Source organism: Sus scrofa, chromosome 2, assembly GCF_000003025.6.
Source record: "Sus scrofa isolate TJ Tabasco breed Duroc chromosome 2, Sscrofa11.1, whole genome shotgun sequence".
In the NCBI taxonomy this organism is placed as follows: domain Eukaryota; kingdom Metazoa; phylum Chordata; class Mammalia; order Artiodactyla; family Suidae; genus Sus; species Sus scrofa.
The window spans coordinates 39,529,129-39,553,707 of NC_010444.4; the positions used below are offsets into that span (position 1 = coordinate 39,529,129).

Genomic DNA, 24,579 nt, shown 5'->3' on the forward strand with positions numbered 1-24,579 from the left:
GGCCGACGAAGGGGACAGACCACGACCAAGATGCATTGCCCAGGGCTTCCTTTTGCTGGGGGCCATAGGTGGCCTCCATCCCTAAGAGGTCCATGAGCATCCAAGAGAGAAAGGTTGCAATTAAGCCTTTCTCCTACTCTCAGCCAGACTCTCCATCCCAAAACTAAACAGCTTTTCAACAGTCTTTAAACTTTAGACCTGTGGGGCAACACTCATGGACCCTGTATGTGGTAGCCTCATGTCTCCCACATCCAGAAGTACCTCTGCACGCGTGACAGGCAGAGAACAAGGAAAATCAGAACAAATGGCAAACAACTGGAAAGGGAAGGGAGGAGGGAGCGGAGGCACATGGAAAACTTCACATTTCCATTCTGATTAAGTGGACTGGGTCTCACGATAACGTAAAATATGCAAACCTCAGACGCACTGCTGTATATCCCCTCGGTAGCTTAGAGACTGATCAAATACCATCTGTTGTGGCAGTTGTCATGGCAGCATTTTTCTCTGAATACCAGTGTAGCTGAGTGCAAAGCGCATGAAGGAAGATGATTAACACATAGGAAGACCATCTCCATCGGCGCTTCCGCAGCCCAGGAGAAGATGGGGCTCCAGGCACACCAAGCAAATAGGGTGCTAGTTTTTATGAGTTCCAAGTTTCTCACCAGTCTCCTTGGAGGTCTCCAGCCCAAGATGAGATTGGGAAGAGAGGCAAAGAGATGCAGCATTCGAGCCAGCCATGGTCACAGCTCTTTAAAAAAATCATGAGGAGTTCCCTGGTGGCCTAGCAACTAAGGATCCAGCATTGTCACTGCTGTGGCTTGGGTTTGGTCACTGGCCCGGGAACTTCTGCATGCCAAAGCCATGGCCAGTGAAATAAGTAAATGAAAACAATTTTTTTTTTTAAATTTAAAATGTCATGAAATGCATAGCGTTTAGGCAGTGTGAGACCCAGAACCCAGAGAAGGCTGAGTGAGAACATGCAAGTTCTGGGGGCTTTAAAAGCATAGTGCCACTTCTTCCTGAGCCTCCTTATCAGCACAAACAACTTCCTTCCAAAAACGTGTGTGATCCTCACACCTGCTGTTGCTACTTGCCAAGCAAAATAATCATCATTCATCCATTTATTTATCCATTTCTTCATCCACATTTCTGGAGCACCTTCTGGGTGTCAGGCAATGTGTTGGTACTAGGTAGACAGAAGTGAGTGAAAGAGACATAATCCCTGACCTCATAAAACCTACGGTCTAATACAGAACTGGCATTAAATAAATCGTACCTCAACAGCATATGCCATGTACCAAAGGACCTGATCAAGCCCAGGGAGATGAAGAGTCAGGTAAGAATTTCTTAAGGATGAGACAAGCAAGTCAGTCCATGGAGACTGGGATTTTTTTTTTTTTCTTTTGTCTTTTGTCTTTTTAGGGCCGCACCCACAGCATATGGAGGTTCCCAGGCTAGGGGTCTACTCGGAGCTGTCGCTGCTGGCCTACGCCAGAACTACAGCAATGCCAAATCCGAGCCACGTCTGTGACCTTCACCACAGCTCAAGGCAACGCCAGATCCTTAACCCACTGAGTGAGGCCAGGGATCGAACCTGCAACCTCATCATTCCTAGTCAGATTCGTTTCTGCTGTGCCAAGACGGGAACTCTGAGACTGGGCTTTTTGCCTGCTCTGTTCACTGAGGCAGCCCCAAGCACTTAAAAGAGCAAGGGCTACACTGTAGGTCCTCAAGAATGTTTGTTGACTGAAGGGGAAGTTGAGCTGAGACAAAAGAGTGAGCTGGGCACCAAGAGTGGGGAAGAGAAGAACGAACCCATTCCAGGGGACAGAAGGCTGGAAACCTTCCATGCAGGAGATAGCCTAGCACATCCTGGGAACCACCAGAGAATCAAAATGGCTGGAGGCCTGTGTGCAAAGAAGAGCCTTAAGAGAGGACACAGAACAAAAGAAGAGAAGGCAGGGGTCCTTCTGGTTCTTAGGGATGCCCTGACACCCCATTATCATGGCAACAGCAGCCAGGCCAGGCCCTTCCAGTCTGACCAGATGCAGGATGGACTATGCTGTGCCAAGGATGGCTCAGGCAGTGCCTTCAAGGTGGGGTTCCAGTGACATCCGGCTGGGCACTGGGATGGGCAGGGCAGTGCCGGTGGTCACATGTACTAGGAAGGTCTGTTTCCTATCTAACAGGCCTCCATGCTCTTCAGACACTCCTTCCCCTGCCACTTTCCAAAGATAAAAATAGAATAGACAGGAGAAAAAAAATGCAACCATGAAAACAAACCAAAATGCACTTTGGGGAACTGCCCTCCTAAATGCCTGTCTCATCGGTGCTGTCTGTCTCTTCCCTCTGCACCCCTCGGGGCCACAGCCTGATGCATGACTGCTCACCTATGTCAGTGGGGAGGGGGGTCCAGCAGCATCACAGAGTCACATGGTCACAGGCCACCGTGTGGTCCTGTAGATGCACGTTGCCATGGGACACAGCCGGCAGGGCCAGGATCCTGTCTGTGGTTTTGATTTTAGAAGGGGATCTTGGAAGAGGGAAATGTTTGGTGGTGCTTCCAATTCTCCTAGGTGGGGAAATATTTAAGAGCATCTTCCTTTGTGAGCCCCACAAGCTGCCTCTGGCTTGGCAGCTGCATAAAGCCATCTTTGTCCAGTAGCAGAATGGGCTCCCTACCCTCTGTCCCAGAAGAAGTCATTTCCAGCTCTCTCGATGGCTTTGAAACAGAAAGCTTAAGGCTACGGGACTCGGGCTGGATGGGGCTTGAGTCCCTCTGTCAGACTATTTCTCGTGCTGCTTTAATGCCTTGCTCGGCTCCTTCCTTTAATTTGGCAAGGTTATCCTCCTTATCTTTTATGATATTTATAACTTCGGCTTTCCAAGATGTTATCAAGAATTCCTCTTAAAAATTTTTATAGGAGTCTCTCTGCTGTTATAGCAAATGGGTAAGTCCATATGGATACCAAAAAAAAAGTCTCTTTAGAGGAGAAAAAAAAAAATTGGAAAAAAATCTCACATTCCTTCAGTAACTATCTTTTTCCACTCTGCTTCCAACTGCTTAAAATGTTTCATTTCCCCATTATTTTCTGACTTCTCAATTCCTCCTGGAAACAAAGAGAGAGACCTGGAAGGGGAGTCATCACCAACTTCTAGAAGTCAGTCCTTGGAGCTCCTGTAGTGACACAACAGAAACGAATCCAACTAGGAACCATGAGGTTGCGGGTTCAATCCCTGGCCTCGTTCAGTGGGTTAAGGATCCGGTGTTGCTCTGAGCTGTGGTGTAGGTCACAGACGCAGCTCAGATCTGGCGTGGCTATGGCTGTGGTGTAGGCCAGCAGCTGTAGCTCCAATTGAACCCCTAGCCTGGGAACTTCCAAATGCTGCAGGTGCAGCCCTAAAAAGCAAAAATAAAATAAAATTAAAAAATAGAAGTCAGTCCTCCCTCTGGAGGCTCCCGAATAAATGCTCTGAGCTGAGCTCTGCAGAGTATCTGCTTTTGGATATGGCAGTCATTCTGAGGGGGAAAATGCCACCATTCTGAGAGGGAAAACATCTTTCCTTTGGAAAGGCTCAAAGGAGGCTTTTATGTGTCTTTGTTCAGGACAGCATTCTGCACATCAGTCATTTCTCCTACTACAATTTCAGGGTAATGATCCCTAACTTCCTAGCATTCCCAAAGGGATTATTCCAAGTGGAGGTCTCCAAAGTAGGAGCTGATAAAGATGCTAAAAGGAGAGTAATTAGGGCTAAGGAGTGATATTTACAGGACATAACACAGGCTTTGGGGGATTTGAGGAAATCTGGGTTTAAATCCTGATTCTGCCATTTACGGAATTATAATCAACAGTAATTTAACCACAGTGACCTGATCTGTAAAATGGGCATCATAACACCTACCATGCAGGGTGGCCATGTATTATATGAGAGGATGTGCGTGTGGTACTTAGTAGGTGCCAAGAACTGGCAATTTTTATTAGCATGCTGTCACGTTAAAAAAAATAATTTGAGTTTATGCTCTTTCATTTTTATTTATTTTTTTTCTTTTTATGGCTGCACCTGTGGCATATAGAGGTTCCTGGGCTAGGGTTTGAATCTGAGCTGCAGCTGCCACAGCCACAGCAACTCCGAATCCTTAACCTACTGAGCAAGGCCAGGGGTCACACCCGCATCCTCAAGGAGACTATGTTAGGTTCTTAACCCACTGAGCCACAATGGGAACTCTAGCTTGTTGTCACTTTTGATGTGAATACCCCCGGGCAAAAGTGCTCAGGCCATGATATGCCCAAAGCTGTGTCTGGTGTTGGTCTCTAGCAAAACAGAGAATCAGACAAGCTGATTTGGTCTTCCTTCTAGTCTTCCTCCTGGGTTTCCTTTTCCATCACTTGATGTCATAGCCGCCTCTCACCAACCCCTCCATGGAAAGACGCTGATGAATCAATTCACACCAAGGCAGAAAGGCTTGCTACTGGCCTCCCACGTCACCTCTCCCAACAGTACTTGCGTTTCATCACAATTATTAGGGGACAGTACCTGTTGATACAGATTTTGAACTCCACACTGGATTCTGGTTCCTTTAGAAATTACCCATAAAGCCTAGGACAATCACAAACTGCTTCAGCCCTCAAATTCATCATCTGTAACATAGGAATGCTGACAAGTATCTCATAGCATTACTGAAGGGTAGATGGGTTGACATATGTCAAGGATCTGATACCTTACAGAGACCTTTAAAAAGGTTCTTCACATAATCCCACAATGGCAGAGCACTAGATAGCCACAGATCTCCCGAGAGCGAAAGATCCATGAGGACGCAGGTTCGATCCCTGGCCTCGCTCACTGGATCAGGAAACAGGCATTGCTGTGAGCCACCGTGTAGATCCAGACACGGCTCGGATCCCGCCTTGCTATGGCTGTGGGGCTGTGGTGTAGGCCGGCAGCTGCAGCTCCAATTCGAACTCTAGCCTGAGGACTTCCATATGCTGTGGGTGTGGCACTGAAAAAAAAAAAAAAGCAAAACAAAAAGCTTTCAGGTCAAAGTCCCCCCTGCTAAGTTACAGGGGAAATCCTTAAACCTTAGACAAGTTGTTTCCTTAAGAAGAGGTTTTGTTCGTTTCTTTTTGCAGAAAACTTGGGATTTACCCACAGAAAAGGATACAAAGTTAGATACCAACTTCTAGACCTTAAATACATGGCTGTCTCTCAAACTAAGGTGGAAGAGCAGTGTGTATCAGATAATTTTCAACCACCTGGAACCCAGGAGCCTCATTCATTCCTGGAAAAGTGATGTCTGAGTATTTACGGACTCCTAGACCACACCCTAGGGGCAGGGGAAATAGTAGTGAAGAAACAGCATGGGCCTTCCCTCACGGAATGGAGCAAACTCTAAGCAAACATCACCCCACTAAATACAAGCCTGACACTGACTCGAGAGGCTCTTTTATTTATTTATTTATTTATTTATTTATTTGCTTTTTAGGGCCGCAACCACGGCATATGGACATTCCCAGTCTAGGGGTCCAATTGGAGCTACAGCCAAAGCAATGCAGGATCCCAGCCGAGCCTGTGACCCACACCACAGCTCATGGCAACATGAGGTCCTTAACCCACTGAGTGAGGCCAGGGATCGAACCCTCCATCCTCTTGGATACTAGTCAGATTCATTTCTACTGCCCCACCACAGGAACAACATGAGGCTCTTTTTAGAAGATCTGGGTTCTTTCCATATCTTTGCCAAGTTGACATGCTTAAATCCATAAGCCACCAGAAAGTCCTCAAGAGGCAGCAGAACATAAATACAAAATAAAGCAAAACAGCAGATCCTTGATACACCCCAAGCGTGAAGCAGATCTTCAGTTTTGGAGATACCACCCGAATCTATCTTTTCACTCACAATTCAAACACACTTAAAGGAACAGGGTAATGGGCTATAATTTGTAGATGAAGGCCAAGAACTACCCTTGACTCACCAGCTTGGTGCCCCGTTCTCTCACACCAGCCTGTGAAATTCAGTTTTGCAGTTTGGCCAATTTGCCAATGTCTATAGCTTATGCTTCTGGGTTGCTCATGAGTAGCCCATCCATGGACTCTTAGCCTGCAATTCCAAGGATGCATGAGGTACCTCAGTGCAAGATGCATCCTGGCAGCACTGGAAATCAGGGAGGCAAAGCCAAGCAGGTAAGTTTAAATGCTTTAATACTTCATTCAGAATCCTGCAAGACCGCTCTCAAAGTGAGGATGGCTGGAAGGAAGCCAGCTGCTCTGTTATCCTCAGCCCTATAGATCACCCATTGTGTTCATTTCTGCAGGAGATGTAATTCAAAAATTGCCATTATTGGGAGTTCCCTTCATGTGGCTCAATGGTTAATGAACCCAGCTAGCATCCATGAGGACGCAGGTTCAATCACTGGCCTTGCTCAGTGGGTTATGGTTAAGAGTTAAGCCTGAACTGTAGCCTCCAAGCCAAGATCCATATAGAAATTGGGAGATTTTGCAAGTCACACACAAAATATACCAAGAAAATTGATTTGGCCAATAGCTTGAAATTCTAAAATCTGTGATCAAGGCTACTTGCCAACCAATCAAAAATTATATGAGATTAAAAGCAATCAAGAATATTTTCAAGAATTATAATAACTCTCAACTCTGCTTACTGCCACAGCCAGAAAGAATGTCAGAGGCGTGGTCAAAACCGCTGAAAGAGGAAAACGAATGAGACAAGGAAGATCTTTATCACAGAACATCCTTGAGCTTCCCAAGGCTACAAAAGTGCCAACGCATTTGTGAGGAAACAGTGACAGTTCTCAACTTGTCATATAATGTCAACCTCTGTTACTATTTCCATATTCAGTTGAACCAGATAAAATTGTCAATTTTGTGGGTAAAAAAATGGTTAAATACTGGCCCTTTCATATGACTCTACCTATTATCAACATATTAGGAAGACGCCTCCCTCTAAAAGCTAAAATTATACTGCCAGGTTATCATGAAAAGAGAGCACTTTACCCTTCCTCATAAACAAAGCATCAGTAAATTCTGAAACTCAGAAGCAAATCTCTACCAGTGTCTCTCAATGAAGACCCGCAAGACTGAGACCACATCCAATGGGCTAACCCCTCGAAGGCTCTTCGCTTTAGTTATGAGAATTTCTTTTGCATTTGTCTAATCAGAGCTATAGCTGTCAGCCTATGCCACAACCACAGCAACGTGGGATCCAAGCTACATCTGCGACCCATACCTCAGCTCATGGCAATGCCAGATCCTTAACCCACTGAGCAGGACCATGAATTGAACCTGCATCCTCATGGATACTAGTCAGGTTCGTTATCCACTGAGCCACGATGGGAACTCCTAGGGGAAGACTTTCATTCCAAGCTGATTCATCTCAAAAGTTCCCACAAAGGCAAGCAGGAGTCACCCTTCCCAGTTAGTGACAGGAAACCCAGGTCACATGTCCTTCTCCTCTTGCCTTCCTGTTCTTTCAGGGAAAGTGTGAGAAAGAGGAGATACGGGTCAGGTTCTGCCACCGATCCAACTCTACATGACTGTCACCACGTTGGCACCAATGTGGAAATCTACTCCATAGGAAAAGTCAACTCATGGCCAAGTCCTGTCACTGGCATTGTGATGGTAGCCATTACCAAATTGCCAAAGAGGAAATTTAGAGGGAGAGAGAGAAGGCATTTCCGTTGTGGCTCCGCAGTAACAATCTGACTAGTATCCATGAGGACACAGGTTCAGTCCCAGGCCTTGCTCAGTGGGTTAAGGATCCGGCATTGCAGTGAGCTGCAGTGTAGGCTGCAGATGCGGATCGGATCTGGCATTGCTGTGGCTGTGGTATAGGCCGACAGACGTAGTTCCAATTTGACCCCTAGCCTGGGAACCTTTATGTGCCGCAGATGTGGCCCTAAAAAGACAAACAAACAAACAAATAAATGGGGAGAGGGAAATTAAGGACTTCCCAGGACCAGAGGCAAAGTGGAGGAACCATGGATTTCTCAGCGCTTCCTGGCTATGAGCCAGATCCTTAATTTCCCCGAGTCTCAGTTTTCCTCTCAGTAAAATGGGGATAATTATCCCTTTCATGAAAGCCTTATAGACTCCCCCCAAGAAACTAATATTTATACTCTTAGAAAACATGAAACACTGGGCAAATTCTTTTCTGTACATTGTTATTTCAGTTCATTTTCACCACTAAATAAAGGAGATATTATCATCACTTTCCAGGCGGGGAAACAGAAGCAAAGAGTGTGGAACTGCCTTCCTAAAATCACGGTTAATAAATGGCAGAGTTGGGGAGTTCCCATCACGGCTCAGTGGTTAATGAATCCAACTAGGAACCATGAGGTTGCAGGTTCGATCCCTGGCCTTGCTCAGTGGGTTAAGGATCCAGTATCGCCCGTGAGCTGTGGTGTAAGTTGCAGATGTGGCTCGGATCCCATGTTGCTGTGGCTCTGGTGTAGGCCGGTGGCTACAGCTCCAATTCAACCCCTAGCCTGGGAACCTCCATGTGCTGCGGAAACAGCCCTAGAAATGGCAAAAAGACAACATAAATAAATAAATAAATAAATGGCAGAGTTGGAATTTGCACACTTACTGGTGAGTGTTTTGCAAGCCATGAAGCCTATACTAACGTGGGGCCTTAACAACCAAACAGCAAGAGCGTCACTACCGCTGAGGAGGAGAAACATGACCACCCTGTTTCATCATTTCCCTGGCCCTGCACAGGCGCAAGACAAGGCACGTGATCAATTCATTCAAATGAAACCCAATTTTTACATCAGAAAGACAAATGGCAGAGTTCCTGCCATGGCTCAGGGGGTTATGAACCCGACTAGTATCCATAAGGACGCAGGTTCGATCCCTGACCTTGCTCAGTGGTTAAGGATCTGGTGTTCCCGTGAGCTGTGGTGTAGATCCCAGACATGGCTGGGATCCCGCGTTGCTGTGGCATCAGCTGGCAGCTGTAGCTTTGATTCGACCCCTGGCCTGGGAACCTGCATATTCTCCCACATCCTTCTGGATGTGTTTTGTGGAAGATATTTATGTTGTTTTATAGTGCTTGCAATCTTTCAGAGAGGATGTACATCAATATTAACATTAACAAAATGCTCCCCCAACAGGGATTTTTCAAACTACCATATGCCGATTTTAGGATTTCTGAGAAAGTTCATGATCATTAGAAGAATACAAGAGTTTGGGGCCAAACCCCTCAAGTGTTTGCAGGGAGCAGGAAGGCAAAAATGAAGTAAAAGAGTACAAGACAATAGAGAATGGTGGGGAGTATGCCTCACGCAGAGCAGAGTACATCTACCTAAAGGGGACAGCTGCTACCCAGTTTTAGCCCATGTTTGCCTGCAAAATGCCAAGCCAGTATCACCATTTTTTTTTTCCCTTAAAAAAAGCTGGAAGAGGGAGTTCCCATCATGGCACAGTGGTTAACAAATCTGACTAGGAACCACGAGGTTGCGGGTTCAGTCCCTGGCCTTGCTCACTGGGTTAAGGATCCGGTGTTGCTGTGAGCTGTGGTGTGGGTTGCAGATGCGGCTCAGATCCCACGTTGCTGTGACTGTGGCATAGGCCAGCAGCTACAGCTCCGATTCGACCCCTAGCCTGGGACCCCTAGGCGGGAGCGGCCCTAAAAAAGGAAAAAAGACAAAAAAGAGGGGAAAAAAAAAGCTGGAAGATCATTTTTTGTGAAGTATCCTCATTTTCATCTAATATGGAAGTTGTTTAGTTTTTGTTTTAAAAGGTCTTCTGGGACCTGAACTCAGTTTGTTGGCCACTGTTCTCCATTCTTTGCTTAAGTGAGCACACTGGTATTCATTTACTGACCAGCCCCCAACACGCAGAAGCCATAGGCTAAGATGCCATTACTCCTTAACAAGTGCCAACAGGAATTCCTTGCTAAGTTCTGGTTCACAGAAAAACAAAAACCAAAGAGGCATACAAAAACACCCCCCTTTGATGCGAGGCTGAACCATAGGAGCCCCTTGAAGACATACGCAGGGAGGTGGATCCAAGCATGAAGCCAGATGGCTTTTCTATAAACCGCAATCAACATGGTTATAAATCACCGCCATTTCTCTTTCAGCTCAAGAAGATCTGAAGCTATTCTCTCTCCACCCGTCTTCACACTTGCTAAGCTCCTTAACCTTATTGGGTACCACATGTTGCCACTCATAATGCCTCGGTCTCAACGTAGGTATAATGGGAGTTTCTTCAGTAAATATTCACTGAGCAACCACCAGATGCCTGATTTGGGCAGATGGATAGATGAGCCTCCACCCTCAAAGATCATGTCTGGGGGGATACAGTGAATAACAACATTCTAAAGGATTGTCACCTCAATTTTTCAATAGAGGAAACCAAGGGTCACAGAGGTTAAGTGAGCTAGACAAGGTAGAGAAAACACTTACAAACTCTGAGACCACCGCCACAGGCACAATTCACATCCTATCAACTTAGACCTTACAATAGTTCTCAGATAAGATGTCTAAGGCATCCTCCTTCCAAGAAGTAAACTGATTGGCTCATTCAAAATATTTAGCTAAACCTTATTGAGGTAATCATTTCGCAATAGATCCCAATGTCGAACCATTATGTTTGCACCCCCCCATGCTAGCGTGACGTTAATGTGTCAATTACATCTTGATTAAAAACACGGTTGCTAAAATTTTTAAATTAAATAAATGCTTTAGAGAGATTAATTTTTTAAATGTTCACGAACTTTGCAAACTGCTAGATGTTTCAATGCATGTGTGCACAGTCATATCCAAAAAGAAACCTTTTTTACTCAGCTCTAAGTCAAGGTTGGCAAAGTGAGGTCACCAGGCCAACAGCATCTGCATCACCCAAGAGTTTGGGGTTTGTGGATGAAACCTAGTTCTGTACTTGATCCTACTGTAGAACAGGGAACTATATCCAGTCTCTTGGGATAGAACATGATGGAAGATTGTATGAGGAAAAGACTACATATATATATATATATATACACACACACACACACGTATGACTGGGTCACTAAGCTGTATAGCAGAAATTGACACAACACTGTACACATGTTTTTGTTTTTTTACGGCCACACCTGCAGCATACGGAAGTTCCCAGGCTAGGGGTGGAACTAAAGCTGTATGTAGCTGAGGCCTACGCCACAGCAACACTGGATCTAAGCCACATCTGTGACCTACTCTGAAGCTTGCAGCAACACCAGATCCTTAAGTCACTGAGCAAGGATAAGAACTGAACCCAGATCCTCACAGAGACTATGTCAGGTTCTTAACCCACTGAGCCACAACGGGAACTCCATCAACTAACTAGACTTCAATAACTTTTTTAAAAAAAAAGAAAAAGAAAAAAAAAATCTAAGCAAATAAAAATGCAAATTCTCCAGCTCCTTCCCAGAACTACTACTAGAAACTCTGGGGGCAGAGCCCAGCATCGTTTTAACAAGCCCTCCAGGTAATGATTCTCCTGCAAGCTAAAGTTGGAGCAGCACGGCTGGAGGAGGTTTTGCCAAATCAAACAGGACTTCCCTTATTAGTGAAAATAATCTGTCATCATGGTGTCACTTCCATACACCTCTATAAAGAAGTTCAAATACAAAATTTGGAAAGAAGAGATTGATTTGAGAGAATTTCTTAGGACAACTGGCTTTTCTTGATCACCTTTAAAAGCACATAGTATATCTGACATATTAAAATCTGATGGGTACCATCGCTCCACTCTCTAGGAAGCTTCTGGATAGCTGGACCATTTATTGTTTACTAGCTTATTCACCTAAGATTAGCTGAGCACTTCCAACACACTTAGCGCTAGGTCAGGTATTAGAAATAAGGAGCTTTTTATGGAACTAAGAGATTAAAAAAATGTATATTAGAGTTCCTTCGTGACTCAGCAGGTTAAGGATCCAGCATTGTTACTGCTGTGCCTCTGGTTACTGCCATGCCGTGGGTTCAGTCCCTGGCTCGGGAACTTCCATATGCCACAGGTGTGGCTAAAAAAATTTTTTAAATGGGAGTTCCCGTAGTGGTGCAGTGGTTAACGAATCCAACTAGGAACCATGAGGTTGCGGGTTCGGTCCCTGCCCTTGCTCAGTGAGTTAAGGATCCGGCGTTGCCGTGAGCTATGGTGTAGGTTGCAGGCGCGGCTCGGATCCCGCGTTGCTGTGGCTCTGGTGTAGGCTGGTGGCTACAGCTCCGATTCAACCCCTAGCCCGGGAACCTCCATATGCCACGGGAGCGGCCCAAGAAATAGCAAAAAGACAAAAGAAAAATAAATAAATAAAATAAATAAATAAATAAAATTTTTAAAATGCTAGGTGTATAACAAAGCTTTGCTGTGATAAAATAGGATAAGCCTCTCATAAGTATGCTTAAACGTCATACTAATTATAAAACCAACACACATTAGCTGGAGAGCATAGTACCTACTTGTGAGTTTACATCTGCATCATGAATACCCCATACCCACTTGTCAATAATACATGAAACAGCACCTGCTGCTCCCACAACAGCCCTGTATCTGACACGGCCCACAATGTGTCAAAGCGCTGGAAATTAATTGTGGGCCTCTGACTTCCCCACACTTCCCTGCAATGACCTACAATAAATGCACACATGTGGAAAATACCATTCTGATGTGTTCTATCCAGGGAGGCAATTTCCAATCAACTCAGAAACCAAGAGGCTCCCAGGAGCAGAATGAGCTTCTGCTCTAACCCCCCCGCCATAGCTTCCTATCTAATACATTAAGAGTTACTTGGCTTGTACCACAGAGTGTATTAGTTTCCCATGGCTGCTTTAACAAATGACCACAAACTCAGTGGCTTGAAACAACATAAATTAATTTATCTCACAGTATGGGGAGGTCAGAAATCCAAAATCAGTTCCAGGGCTAAAAAGCAAGGGATCAGTAGGGCTGCGTCTATTCTGGAGGCTTTAGGGAGAATCCGTTCCCTTGTCTTTTTTGGCTTTCAGAGGCCACCTGCCTTCCTTGGCTCATGGCCTGTTCTTCCATCTCCAAAGCCAGCCAAGTCACATCTTCCAACCTCATTCTCTCTCCTGCCCCCTTCCTCTCTCTCCTCTCACCCTGCCTCCATCTCTCTCTCACCTTCCTGCCTCCCTCCTGGAAGGATCCTTGTGATCACACTGGGCCTGCCCAGATAATCCAGGATAATCTTTCCATCTCAAAATCCCTAACTTAATCACCTCTGCAAGGCCCCCTTTGTCATTTAAGAGAAGACGGTCACAGGATTGGAATGTGGATACCTTTGGGGGCCCATTGTTCTGCCACCACACTGGTACCTGCTTTTTGAATATGAGAAACCTTTTTAAAGAGCAAGGCAATAGTTAGGAAATATGTGACTTGTAAACAGGGAAGGGAGTGAGTGCAATGCACTCTCTTCAAGAGCCAGGATGATGCCAGGTGCTTTTAATACCATTGCTCATTCATCCCAGGCATCACCAGGAGGCAATTTGCATAAGCATCCCACTTCCACAGATGAGGAAAAAGACCCAGATTTCCAAAGACTTGCCCAGCACACCTGCTCAGTATGTAAGACCCAGACCTGCTCGATTTGAGTCCCTGTTTATTCTTCATCCCAAATCTCCTTCCCATGATGAATGCCTCATCCCACAGCTCTGCCCTCACCTACATGAGGGGCTCGCAAATGTAGTTTTTGTATCTCCATGTCAGTCATGTTTCTTCTTCAATCTATTTCCTTATATGCAGAAGAGCATAATGGTTAAGGGAATGGACTCTAAAGACAGGCTTCCAGGGTTCAAACCCCGATGTGCTCACTTATTAGCTGTGTGACCCGGGGCAAGTTACTAAACTTCTCTCAGCCTCAGTTTCTTCACCTGTGAAGTGGAAATAATAAAGGCATCTGTTCTCATAGGATTTTATGATGATAAAATCGGTTCTCATGGAGAGAAAATGTCTGAAACACCACCCCACGATCACGTAAGAGCATTTGCTACCATTATTATATAAAACCCTAGACCGAATCAGGGACCGAGGCAATAATCCTAGGCTCTAGAGCATGAGGGGAAAAGGACAAGAAGTCCTTCAACGTGACTTACATTTAGCCCCTGGCAGAGCCCAGCAAACAGCATCAGGGTATAAGTTCTCCATGTACATCCATACTGAACAGAATGAACAAAACATATTTTTCACTCCATAGAGTTATGAAAATAAAGCACTTAGAACAGTGATTATCATCATTTTTATTATCAGTGTTAATAGCCTCTGGTAGCTGTAAGGATGTCTAAAAATGCTTACTTCAAGCAACTTATTAAAGAATTCAGTAAACAAAAAATTAGCTGCCATGTCCTATTTGGGTCCTCTGGACAAATCAAGAAAAAAAGGAATAAGAGAAGGAAAGATACTTCTAGAAATAATGCTAAATATCCACTTCTTTTTCTTTCCTTTTTTTTTTTTTTTTGGCCATGCCTACAGCATGTAAAAGTTCCCAGGCCAGGGACTGAACCTAAGCCACAGCAATGATAACACCAAATCCTTAACTGCTAGGCCACCAGGAACTCCTAAATATCCACTTCTTTTTTTTTTTTTTTTTTTTTTTTTTTTTTTGTTGTTGTTGTTGTTGCTATTTCGTGGGCTGCTCCCGCGGCATATGGAGGTTCCCAGGCTAGGGGTCGAATTGGAGCTGTAGCCACCAGCCTACACCAGAGCCACAGGAACGCGGGATCCGAGCCGCGTCTGCAACCTACACCACAGCTCACGGCAACGCCGGATCATCAACCCACTGAGCAAGGGCAGGGACCGAACCCGCAACCTCATGGTTCCTAGTCGGATTCGTTAACCACTGCGCCACGACGGGAACTCCTACTTCTTAAATCCTGTAAAGAACTTCAGCTCTCTCTTTGGTCTTTCCATCTGTCTGTCCAGCCATCCAACATTTGTGAACCATCTACTATATGCAAGTCATCTAGGAGCAGAGATCCTCAGGTGAAAGACATGGCAACTCCTTCAAGCAGATAATTCAACAGATAACCACGATGAGAAGCTTATGGGACATGCAGGCACAGGACATCTGGGGACACAAGGGACCACAGGCCCCTAATTATCTCAACTACTTGAGGTCACAGTTGACCTGAGTATGAAAGGTCACATTCCTCAGGTGGGAAAAGCATCACATTTTCCCAAGAGACTGGACAGCTTGCATCAAAACACAGAGGCATGGCGTTCCTGTCATGGCGCAGGGGAAATGAATCCAACTAGGAAGCATGAGGTTGTAGGTTTGATCCCTGGCCTCCCTCTGTGGGCTAAGGATCCAGTGCTGCCATGAACCATGGTGTAGGTCAAATACATGGCTTGGATCCTGCATTGCTGTGACTCTAGCATAGGCTGGCAGCTGTAGTTCAGATTAGACCCCTACCTAGCCTGGGAACCTCCATATGCCATGAGTGCGGCCCTAAAAAGCGCCCCCCCAAAAACAAACAAACAAACAAAAAAACCACACACACAAACAAAACAAACAAAAAAATCACAAAGGCATGGGGTGTTCCCATTGTGGCTCAGAGGAAAAAACCTGACTGTATGCATGAGGATGGGGATTCAATTCCTGGCCTCGCTCAGTTGGTTAAGGACCCGTAGGTTGCAGATGAGGCTCAGATCTGGCGTGGCTGTGGTGCAGGCTGGCAGCTAGGGGTCCGATTCAACCCCTAGCTGGAAAAATTCAACCCCATACTGCACCTGCAGCCCTAAGAAGCAAAACACAACGGCGCAAAAGTACAGGGCCTCCTTGGGGCATCCCAAGTTTCAGTGCGGCTGGGGTAGAGTTTGAGTGGCCAAGTGGGAGGAGGTGGTGGTAACTCGATCATGAAGGCCCCTCTCGTGTGTGCTCAAAGACTATGGAGAGGTCACTGTGGAGCCAATGATGGTTTTGAGCAGAGACGTGATCCAAGAGGTCAGAGACAACTGTGGAAATGGCCCCCACTTTGGAAGGGACTGTTGGCCACAACATGTGCAGTGACACTGGATGTGCCGCTTGGGTGGGAAGCAGGGGATGCTTCCTGCTGATCTGGGCTCTGGACGCTCCACTTTGTTTTAAACTCGAAGGGGCCCATGGACTTTTCTTCATTCCTTCTTGGTTTTGGAACGTGTGTGCCCTTAGGCCATGTAAAAATAGGTCCAAGGGCAGCTCAGCTGCCCAAGGATCTCAGACACGCCCCAGGCATGTGGCTGGCTTTCTGGCAGCTGTTGGGAGGGCTCAGGTCACTGGGGCTGGAAACCTGATCATGATGCCGGTGGCCTTCTCCCCGCCCTGGAACACAGTCAGTGGTACCTGGCGCCGCCAGGGCTCTTCCTGGGCTTCTCAAGAGGCTGCCTTTCCCTAGGGGCCACCTGCCCCCTTTTCAGCTCTTGAGATCCTATCAGCAGGTCAACTCGGGCCTTCTCCAGAAATACCCACTCTCCTCCCTGCTCACTAACCCCCAGCTAAGCCAACTGGTCCTACTGGGTGCACAACTGAGAAACAAGGAGACAGAAGTGAGATGGAGACGATTTATTACACCCCTTCTCTGTCACCGAAGTGTCCACCGCAGGCTCTCAAAATACAGACTTAGGTTTGAGCTCCCACTCCGCCTTTGAGGTGAGTAGTCCAAGACAAAAAAAATAACCATTTCAAACTCAGTCTACACATGCCAATTAGAACCAATAATTGCCCCTTTTCGTAAGACTGTTATTTCCTACATGTCCCAGGGGTAGTGCTGAGAGGTCACGTGGATTATCCAGGGCCGCACTGTCTAACCAACCTCGCCAAAGATGGACTGGCCATCCCTGAAACATCTCTTCCTTTAAAAAACACTGAAGGTGCCTTGAAAAGCCATCACCCTGCTAAGAGCTAACAAGGACTATGTGCTTCCTCTGTGCCCAGCGACATGCAGGCACTTCAGACAGAGTAGCTCATCTGTGCCTTAAAACAACCCTGTGAAGCAGGTACTGTTACCAACCCCTGACCCTACCGTAACCCTAAGGGATAAGCCGTGGGGCACCAGCAGCTGGTCCTCAGAGCCCATGCTCTTAGCCCTGATGCCTTGGTTTCTCATTCATTTTTTTTGTTTGTTTTTTAGAGCCACATACGTGGCATATGGAAGTTCCCAGGCTAAGGGCTGAACCAGAGCTGCAGCTGTCAGCCTACACCAGAGCCACAGCAATGTCAGATACAAGCCATGTCTGTGACCTACACCACAGCTCACAGCAACACTTGATCCTTAACCCACTGAGCAAGGCAGGGATTGAACTTGCGTCCTCATTGATACTAGTCGGGTTCATAACCCATTGAGCCACAATGGGAACTCCCTAGCCCTGGTGGCTTGTAACCTCCAGAGGTCAGAGGTGAAGATGACCTAGTTGATGGTCTCTTTTCGTGGAGGAGACTTAGAAGGACCAGAGAGTGGGCTGGATCCACCCAAAGCTGGAACCTGATGTCCAGGCAGGGGTCCCTAGGTTTCACTGCCCTGGGTACTTTCAGGGGCTGGCCTGCTGAAAGGGGACTTCAGGGGCAAACATGATGACAGGGAAAGGTGAGGGAAAGGGAAGAGGTAGGTGAAAGGGAGCATTGACAATGGCCCTGCTCTGAGCTGCCTGATCCCATGTCGAGTGGTAATTCAGTTTCTGTCGCTTTCACACATAGGGTGCCCCATACAATTTTACTTGGGGGGAAATGGGGGTGTTCTGCTCATGGAACAGAAGTTTGAAAACCCAATACCCTGTCCTTCTGCATCAAAGTGCAAATTCCTCTTGCTTGGGCAACTTAGGTGCTGGATTTTCCCACAGGGGCCCCCTGAAAGGACAGAGTGAGGAAGCAGAGCTGTGCCCTAAGCCGCAGCAGGGGCACCAAGCCTGGGTGGAGCCCCAGGGGCCTTGGGATCCACAAGCTGCTCAAGCTGTGTGCAAAATTCCAGGGGATGTGAGATCCAGAGACGACAGGGCCCGTCACTTTATTCAGAGGCCCCCAAGGCATGAATGAATAAAACTGAAACAAATCATCACTGTAGAAACCACCACTCACTGAGTGCTGACCACAGGCAAAGGAGAACGGCAGGCCCCCTGCCCCAGAGGGCTGTTGGAAGGATGAACCAAGAGGACATTTGTGAAGCTCTCAGGATGGCACCCGGCTCGCGGCAAACACTCCATAGGCTTTATAGTTTATTTTCATTCTTATTCTTGTCATCCATCATTAGCCCTTTCACTGCCCCATTAGTCCTCAGGAAAACTTTATGAGGTCTGTACTGTTACCAATTCCACAGGGCAGAGCAGGACCTGGAAGGTGGCCTGTCCATTCCCAAACCCAGGCAGGCCCGTCCTCTCAACAGGCTGAAAGAAGAAGGCAGGACTCCCCGAGGGCCTAGGAGGAGCCAGGAGGCCCCACATGACCCCAGGCCCAACAGGCCAGGGAGTGGGGGTTTCTCCTGCAGGGGCCAGAAGCCTAGCTAACTTTGCACCTCTCCTAAACAACACCACAAAGGCAAGCCACTCAAAATAATAATGATTAAAAACAAAACCCACCCCCTGCAGTGTCCTTTCCTAGGCTCAAAGTGAGCCAGTGTTGAGGAGTACGGTGGGTTCAAGGCAGTGGCAGCCCCAGAGCTGGCTGGCTGAGCTCCAAGCAATGTTTCTCCTTCCAAACACACATAACTCTGCTGAATACAGCACTTGAAAACCAAAAAGATGCCCCCAGGTTGCCATGGCAACACTAAACAGACACAACAGTTGAACTAGCTCTGACGCACATACACAAACCTATTTAAGGGCCACATAGACAGATAGGGGAGGGGGGAGTGTTGTTTCTACAGCTCCAGCTCCAAGGATTTGGCCCCCAGAGCATCTGGGTCAGACTGACACAGAGCAAAGGGCTCCTTCAACACAAGCTAAGGCTGGGCTTTCAGGGGTGCAGGGGGAGAAGGGAAGCCACTGCCATGCCTCTGCATTTCAGTCGTGGACACAGTCCTGTTTTACACAGGCCACAGAGGGGCAGATGCTGATGGTCCTGGCTGTGCCTCTCCCTGGGGACAGCCCTCTGCCCCCCAGCATCTGGTCTCTTCAAAGAAGTGGGGAGTGACACGTTGGTCCACAGCAGGGTCAGGGGTGGGATGTGCTCATAAGCGTGAAAGGCCTCAGACCCCTTAAAACACTGCACAGACACGTGCGTGTTGATATAGCAAAGTTTCCCACCTCTGCCCACACTCCATGGCTTAACTTCCATCACAGGAGCTAATCATGCCCCAATTCTCTTCTCATTCTGTGTTACCTTCCTTTTGCCAGCATGATGCTCTCTGTACACCTTCCCTTCCGGGCTCCTCCCAACAGGCAACATTTAGCAAACGACAACAACCTTTTATCACTGGCTGCACTAAAGAAAGCTGAACTGGGAGTGTATCCCTCTAGGAATCTAGAAGTGGCAGCTCATCCGCTATGCCATATTCCCGAATGATGCTTCCCATGGGTAGAGATGTTGCAGCTCTGCACATGCTCACACACACGCGCACACAGGTATCATATGAGCAAGAACACCACCTATGCTCGTCCACGGGCAGGACTTCCTTTGTGCCCTCGGAGCGTTCTGGTTTATGGATTCGTCACTGTTTCATGACATACGTGAAAGGACAATGGCCCCAGGGTCCTTATCATCACCTTCCTCACTTCCCATGGAATGGAAGGATGGGGATGGAGGTTCTTACATTTTCCTGGATTCACATCCTATGTGCTAAACTATTCTCTGTTACTTTTGCCACCAGACCTTGTCTGCCTCCCTGCCTCTAAGCTGGAACTAATTATCACAGACAGTTATAGGATTTTCTATTCCTGAGTTCTAAAAAAAAAAAAAAAAAATCCATGAAAAAATCCAACCAAACAATACTTCCACAACTGAAAGAGTTATGGAGAAACCACAAAATTGCACTGGTGCTATGGAGCATTTGTACATAACATGTTTACATAAACTAAATTGGCACAAAAGAATCAAAGGCCACAGTATTAAGACTGAGTTTTAATAACAAACATCTCTTCCAACAGAAGGCACAGAAAATACAAATGCACCAAATAGAATAAAAGGTTCACTATCTTCAACTGTCAGTTCTACATATGCATTCAAATGTGCTGGGACAAACTCATCCATGTCTATCCCAGGGGGAAAATATTACATTGCTTTCATGTGAAGATATGACTACATGTGTAAAATGCTTGCACTAAAATTAAGTCTTCTATCTTCCAAATTTTCTCAATTATTAATATACCAGACAGCTGCAGGAGCTCTAGCAAAAATAGCAGGCAAGCTTTTCCAAAAGTCAGAGCAGCCATGAGATGTCTGCATGGGGACTTTCCTAGGTGAGGACTGGCTGCTCCCTGGAACACACGAAAAGAAACAAAATCTCCAGTGGAACAACGAAAAAAGAGAACCTCTTTCAGAATGTACCATGAAAAATGACACGCCCTCCACCACACACACTCACTCTGTTTTTAATAAGAAACTTGGTGTGCATGGGAAAAAAGGTACCTTGAAAAGGCTGTCCAACTCTCTAGGATAATGAACAATTTAGAAAATTAAACAGTAAACCCAAGGAATGCCAATCACCTCAGTGTATTCTGGGGGTCGAGCCACAGCCATTATAGAAGCAACGCCGATTAGCTATGTTGTGAGCCACAAGGGAAGTCCATTTCCATGTATTCTGTATGAGACTATCTGATTACGTCTTCTCAAAGGGAGCCAGGTGAGGTTAGAAAAACAAATTAGGCCTTTTTTAAGATTTCTGGAAGCAACTTAACATCCACGAAAAGAAAAGTCCATCAGTTGCCGTCTTCATGTTTTAAATAGGTATTAGCATCACCTTAACACACTCTGATAATACACATTCTTTGTAGAACTAGCCACATTTGAAAAGCATCTCAGAGGGGAGAAGTAAGCACTCAAGAGGATCACAATTCAATGGTTCTTGAACTCAACAGTGATCCTGAATTTTAATTCAAAGCTTACGTGCAGGACATGCAGCAAGAACAGAATAGATTTTTAAAAAGATGTTTTTAAAGCCATCACATCAGAGCTTAAGCACATCGCATCAGAGAGAAGGTTGCTGTCAAGGTTACAGGGGAATGGTCTGGAGGTGATTGTACATTTCATGTTTCCTGTTGATGGTTCTGATCTCACATCATTCTAACCTTCAGAGGCAATTAGACCACACACCCCAATTTCTGGCTGGTATGATCCCACCGCTTCACCTGGGCCTTTGGAGGAAAGAACTACAGATCTGCTTCTTCTGCGAGGCTTCTGTGAGATTTCTCCCCACTCTCATGTCCCTATACCCCACCCCACAAGGATACAGCACTCAGGGCCTCTTTGCTCTCTCAGCACCCTACACAGACAGAAATCGTTGTGGGTCTCTGAGGAAGAAGAAGGAGTCATATCCACCCAGGTTCTAAACAAGGGTATGTTTGCACAGATTCTGCATAACTTGTTTCTAAGAGCAAGGGCCATATTTCATCTTTGCTGTCTCACGCTCTACGTAAAAATCGCAGCCATTTTTCAGTAAATGCCAGCAAATGTCAGAGGAGCAGACCACGGCTATTTGGAAATGGCTGTTAGTTTATTAATATAACCCCCCAGAGTAAAGCTTGTGGTGTGACTGTTTTCAAGATGGTCAATATCATTTAGGGGCAGGGCTCACTAACATAACACAAACACTGGCTGCCCGTGGACCACTTACCATTTGCGATCTGTTCTTCGGACAGCCATTGATGTCTTCAATCTTTTCGTTTGCTGAAAAAAGAAACACAGGTCAGACAAATAAACAATCATCACAGACGCGTTGAGCAGTGATGTTCAGGACCCTTGAGGCCAAGCCAATCCTAAGGCTCATCCTGGGGTTTGTCCAACCAACACAGGCATGTGAACGGCTGAGACGCGTCTAGCAAGCTTCAGGGCTTACTCATCAAGCCGCCGTCCTCCAGGGACAGCTGGGGCAAGGTCGCTGTCATCTAAGGCAGAGACAACTGCATTGACGACAGTCTTGGAGTGATGGGCATGGTGGAAATGTTTGGAGACTTGGAAATAGGTTGTGCTTCAGGTTCTTAAAATGCAACTACAACTTCCCCACAAAAGATGGGGTCCTTGGGGCAGAACGGTCTAGCCATAACTTGGCTCCTAGAGACAGAAGCCATAGATGAGAGGGTCTCACCCTATCTTTAGCCAGAAATACTAAGATTGCTTTTGTTTGTCCCGATCCTATCCCCAAAGTGGTGGCAAATGGAAAGACACCAGAGTGAGACTTTAAAAATTGCCCATCCTCCATCATATAGTGAGTCCAGACTAGATCTAACACACACCCTACTGAAGTCAAAACAGTGCCTATCTACTTAGAGAAGTGATAGAAAGAGGTTGACTGAATTAGCTGGAAATCAAATAACAGCAGGGAAGAAAGGCCTGGCTTCTCATGGTGAATGTGCCTAAGCAAGGAGAAGTCCTTGCAGGACACAACCCAAGGCATCTGAGTGCTCCAAAAAGGCAGTATATGAAGTGACTTGAAGGCAAAGATATCCCAGTTTACAGACAAGATGTACAGCTTCTGAGCTGTGTGATCTTAGCCATGTAACACAACCTCTCTGGGCCACGGTTTCCTCACCCATAAAATGGAGCTAATACTACCTACGTCACAGGAGGAGCTGTGATATCAGTAAAATGCTCAGGGCACTGCCTAGCACACACTGTATGGGAGCCATCATTAACCCCATAATATATACTTATTGTCTATGTAAAACAAAATTTTCCTTTTTGACGTCTCCATCCGATGACTCCATCAGAAACTCAGCCAGGACTTTACAGTAAAGAATGACTGATCTGTCTCCTGTGTGAAGCCTTTATGAGATTCCTCCCTGACCCCACGTCCCTATACCCTACCCCTACTCCCAGAAGGAAAAGGCCCACTCAGACCTCTGCTCTCTCAGCACCCTGAACCTGCCTCTACTTTGCTATTGATCACCCAATGTGTAACTCTTTTTCTTGCCTCCCCCAGCCTTGTAGACATGTCTTCATTTTTCACACTTGTATCTTAGGTCTCAATAGATGCTTGTAAAATTGAATTTTTTAAAAAAATGTGTATTACATCAGATTTTTTTTCCCCCTGCTTTTTAGGGCCAGACCCACAACATATGGAAGTTCCCAGGCTAGGGGTCAAATTGGAGCTGTAGCTGCCAGCCTATATGACACTGACAGCAATGTGGGATCTGAGCTGCATCTGCGGTCTACACCACAGCTCGCAACAACACTGGATCCTTAACCCACAGCAACCCAGATCCAAACCCGCATCCTCATGGATACTAGTCAGATTCATTTTCTCTGTACCACAAAGAGAATTCCCCCCCCCCTTTTTTTTGTCTTTTTGCCATTTCTGGGCCACTCCCACGGCATATGGAGGTTTCTGGGCTAGGGGTCGAATCGGAGCTGTAGCCTCCAGCCTACGCCACAGCAACAGCAACACGGGATCCGAGCCGTGTCTGCGACCTACACCACGGCTCATGGCAACGCCGGATCCTTAACCCACTGAGCAAGGCCAGGGATGGAACCTGCAACCTCATGGTTCCTAGTCGGATTCGTTAACCACTGAGCCACGACCGGAACGCCACACAACGAGAATTCCTACATCAGATTTTACCAGCTATGATGCCTAAAACTTCCACAAAGAGAAAGGACATTGAAAAGTGCCTGAGAAGGTAACAGAATCAAAGGGTCCCATGATATTAAGGTTTTAGAACCTAAATATAACCCACTGTTACCTCAAGTGGGTTTATTTTTTCTCTAGTGTTTCTACCTTGAGAGATAAATAAAAAATAAGAAAGCAAGCTAGTGGCAGGAAATGCTTTTAAAATCTAATTACCAGAGACAGCCTAGTCAGTATACATTCAGCCTCATCTATAGCTTCTTTAGAATGTGCCCAAAGTAATAGATATTCAGGCTTATGATCCTCCTGGGAAGACCTCTGTCTTCAGAGAGTCAACTGAGTTTTCTCAACTCTAAAGAACACTGGGACAGGCTTCTTCCACGGCTTTTCCCTACTCCCCAAAGAAATGCCATAAAGCCTTTTAAAAGCAGGTAAAAGATGCCCAATGCATGGGATAACTCATGTATATTTGTTCCTCAATTCACTGGAAAATATAACTAGCCAGAAGGCACCACTAGCAGGTAAATTCCACAAGAATGAGGATTTTCGTCTGCTTTGTTTTCTACTGTCACCCCAGAGCTCAGAACAGTGCCTACCATACAGTAGCCCCTCAATACATATTTATTGAGGGGAATGAAGGACTATTCTGAACATTTCAAACAATCAAAGTTTTGCTGTTATTTTGAGACAGCTGCCCTTTCACTCATACACATAAACACACATATTGAAGATAAAAAGGAAGAAAGATCCTTGACAAATGGCACGCCTTCAAACATGGGAAATTAGGGCAGGTTTGTACTCTGACCTTGGATTTTGATATATAAGACTTGAAGAATATATACGTGGCTTTCGAGAATCAAGGCCACTCAAGGTATCTTCCAACTGGACACTCATGATGGCCAAA

At 46.2% G+C, this 24,579-nt stretch overlaps 1 protein-coding gene across 14 annotated transcripts in view; it reads right to left on the bottom strand.

The window, feature by feature from the left end:
• Nucleotides 1-24,579, bottom strand: part of NAV2 (neuron navigator 2) — an 819,601-nt gene that overhangs the window by 265,190 nt on the left and 529,832 nt on the right. For all 14 annotated transcript variants that reach the window (XM_021085311.1, XM_021085309.1, XM_021085312.1 and 11 more), the window contains one exon: nucleotides 21,726-21,778. In XM_021085311.1, the coding sequence (XP_020940970.1) occupies nucleotides 21,726-21,778 (53 nt within the window). The remainder of the gene's footprint in view (nucleotides 1-21,725; nucleotides 21,779-24,579) is intronic.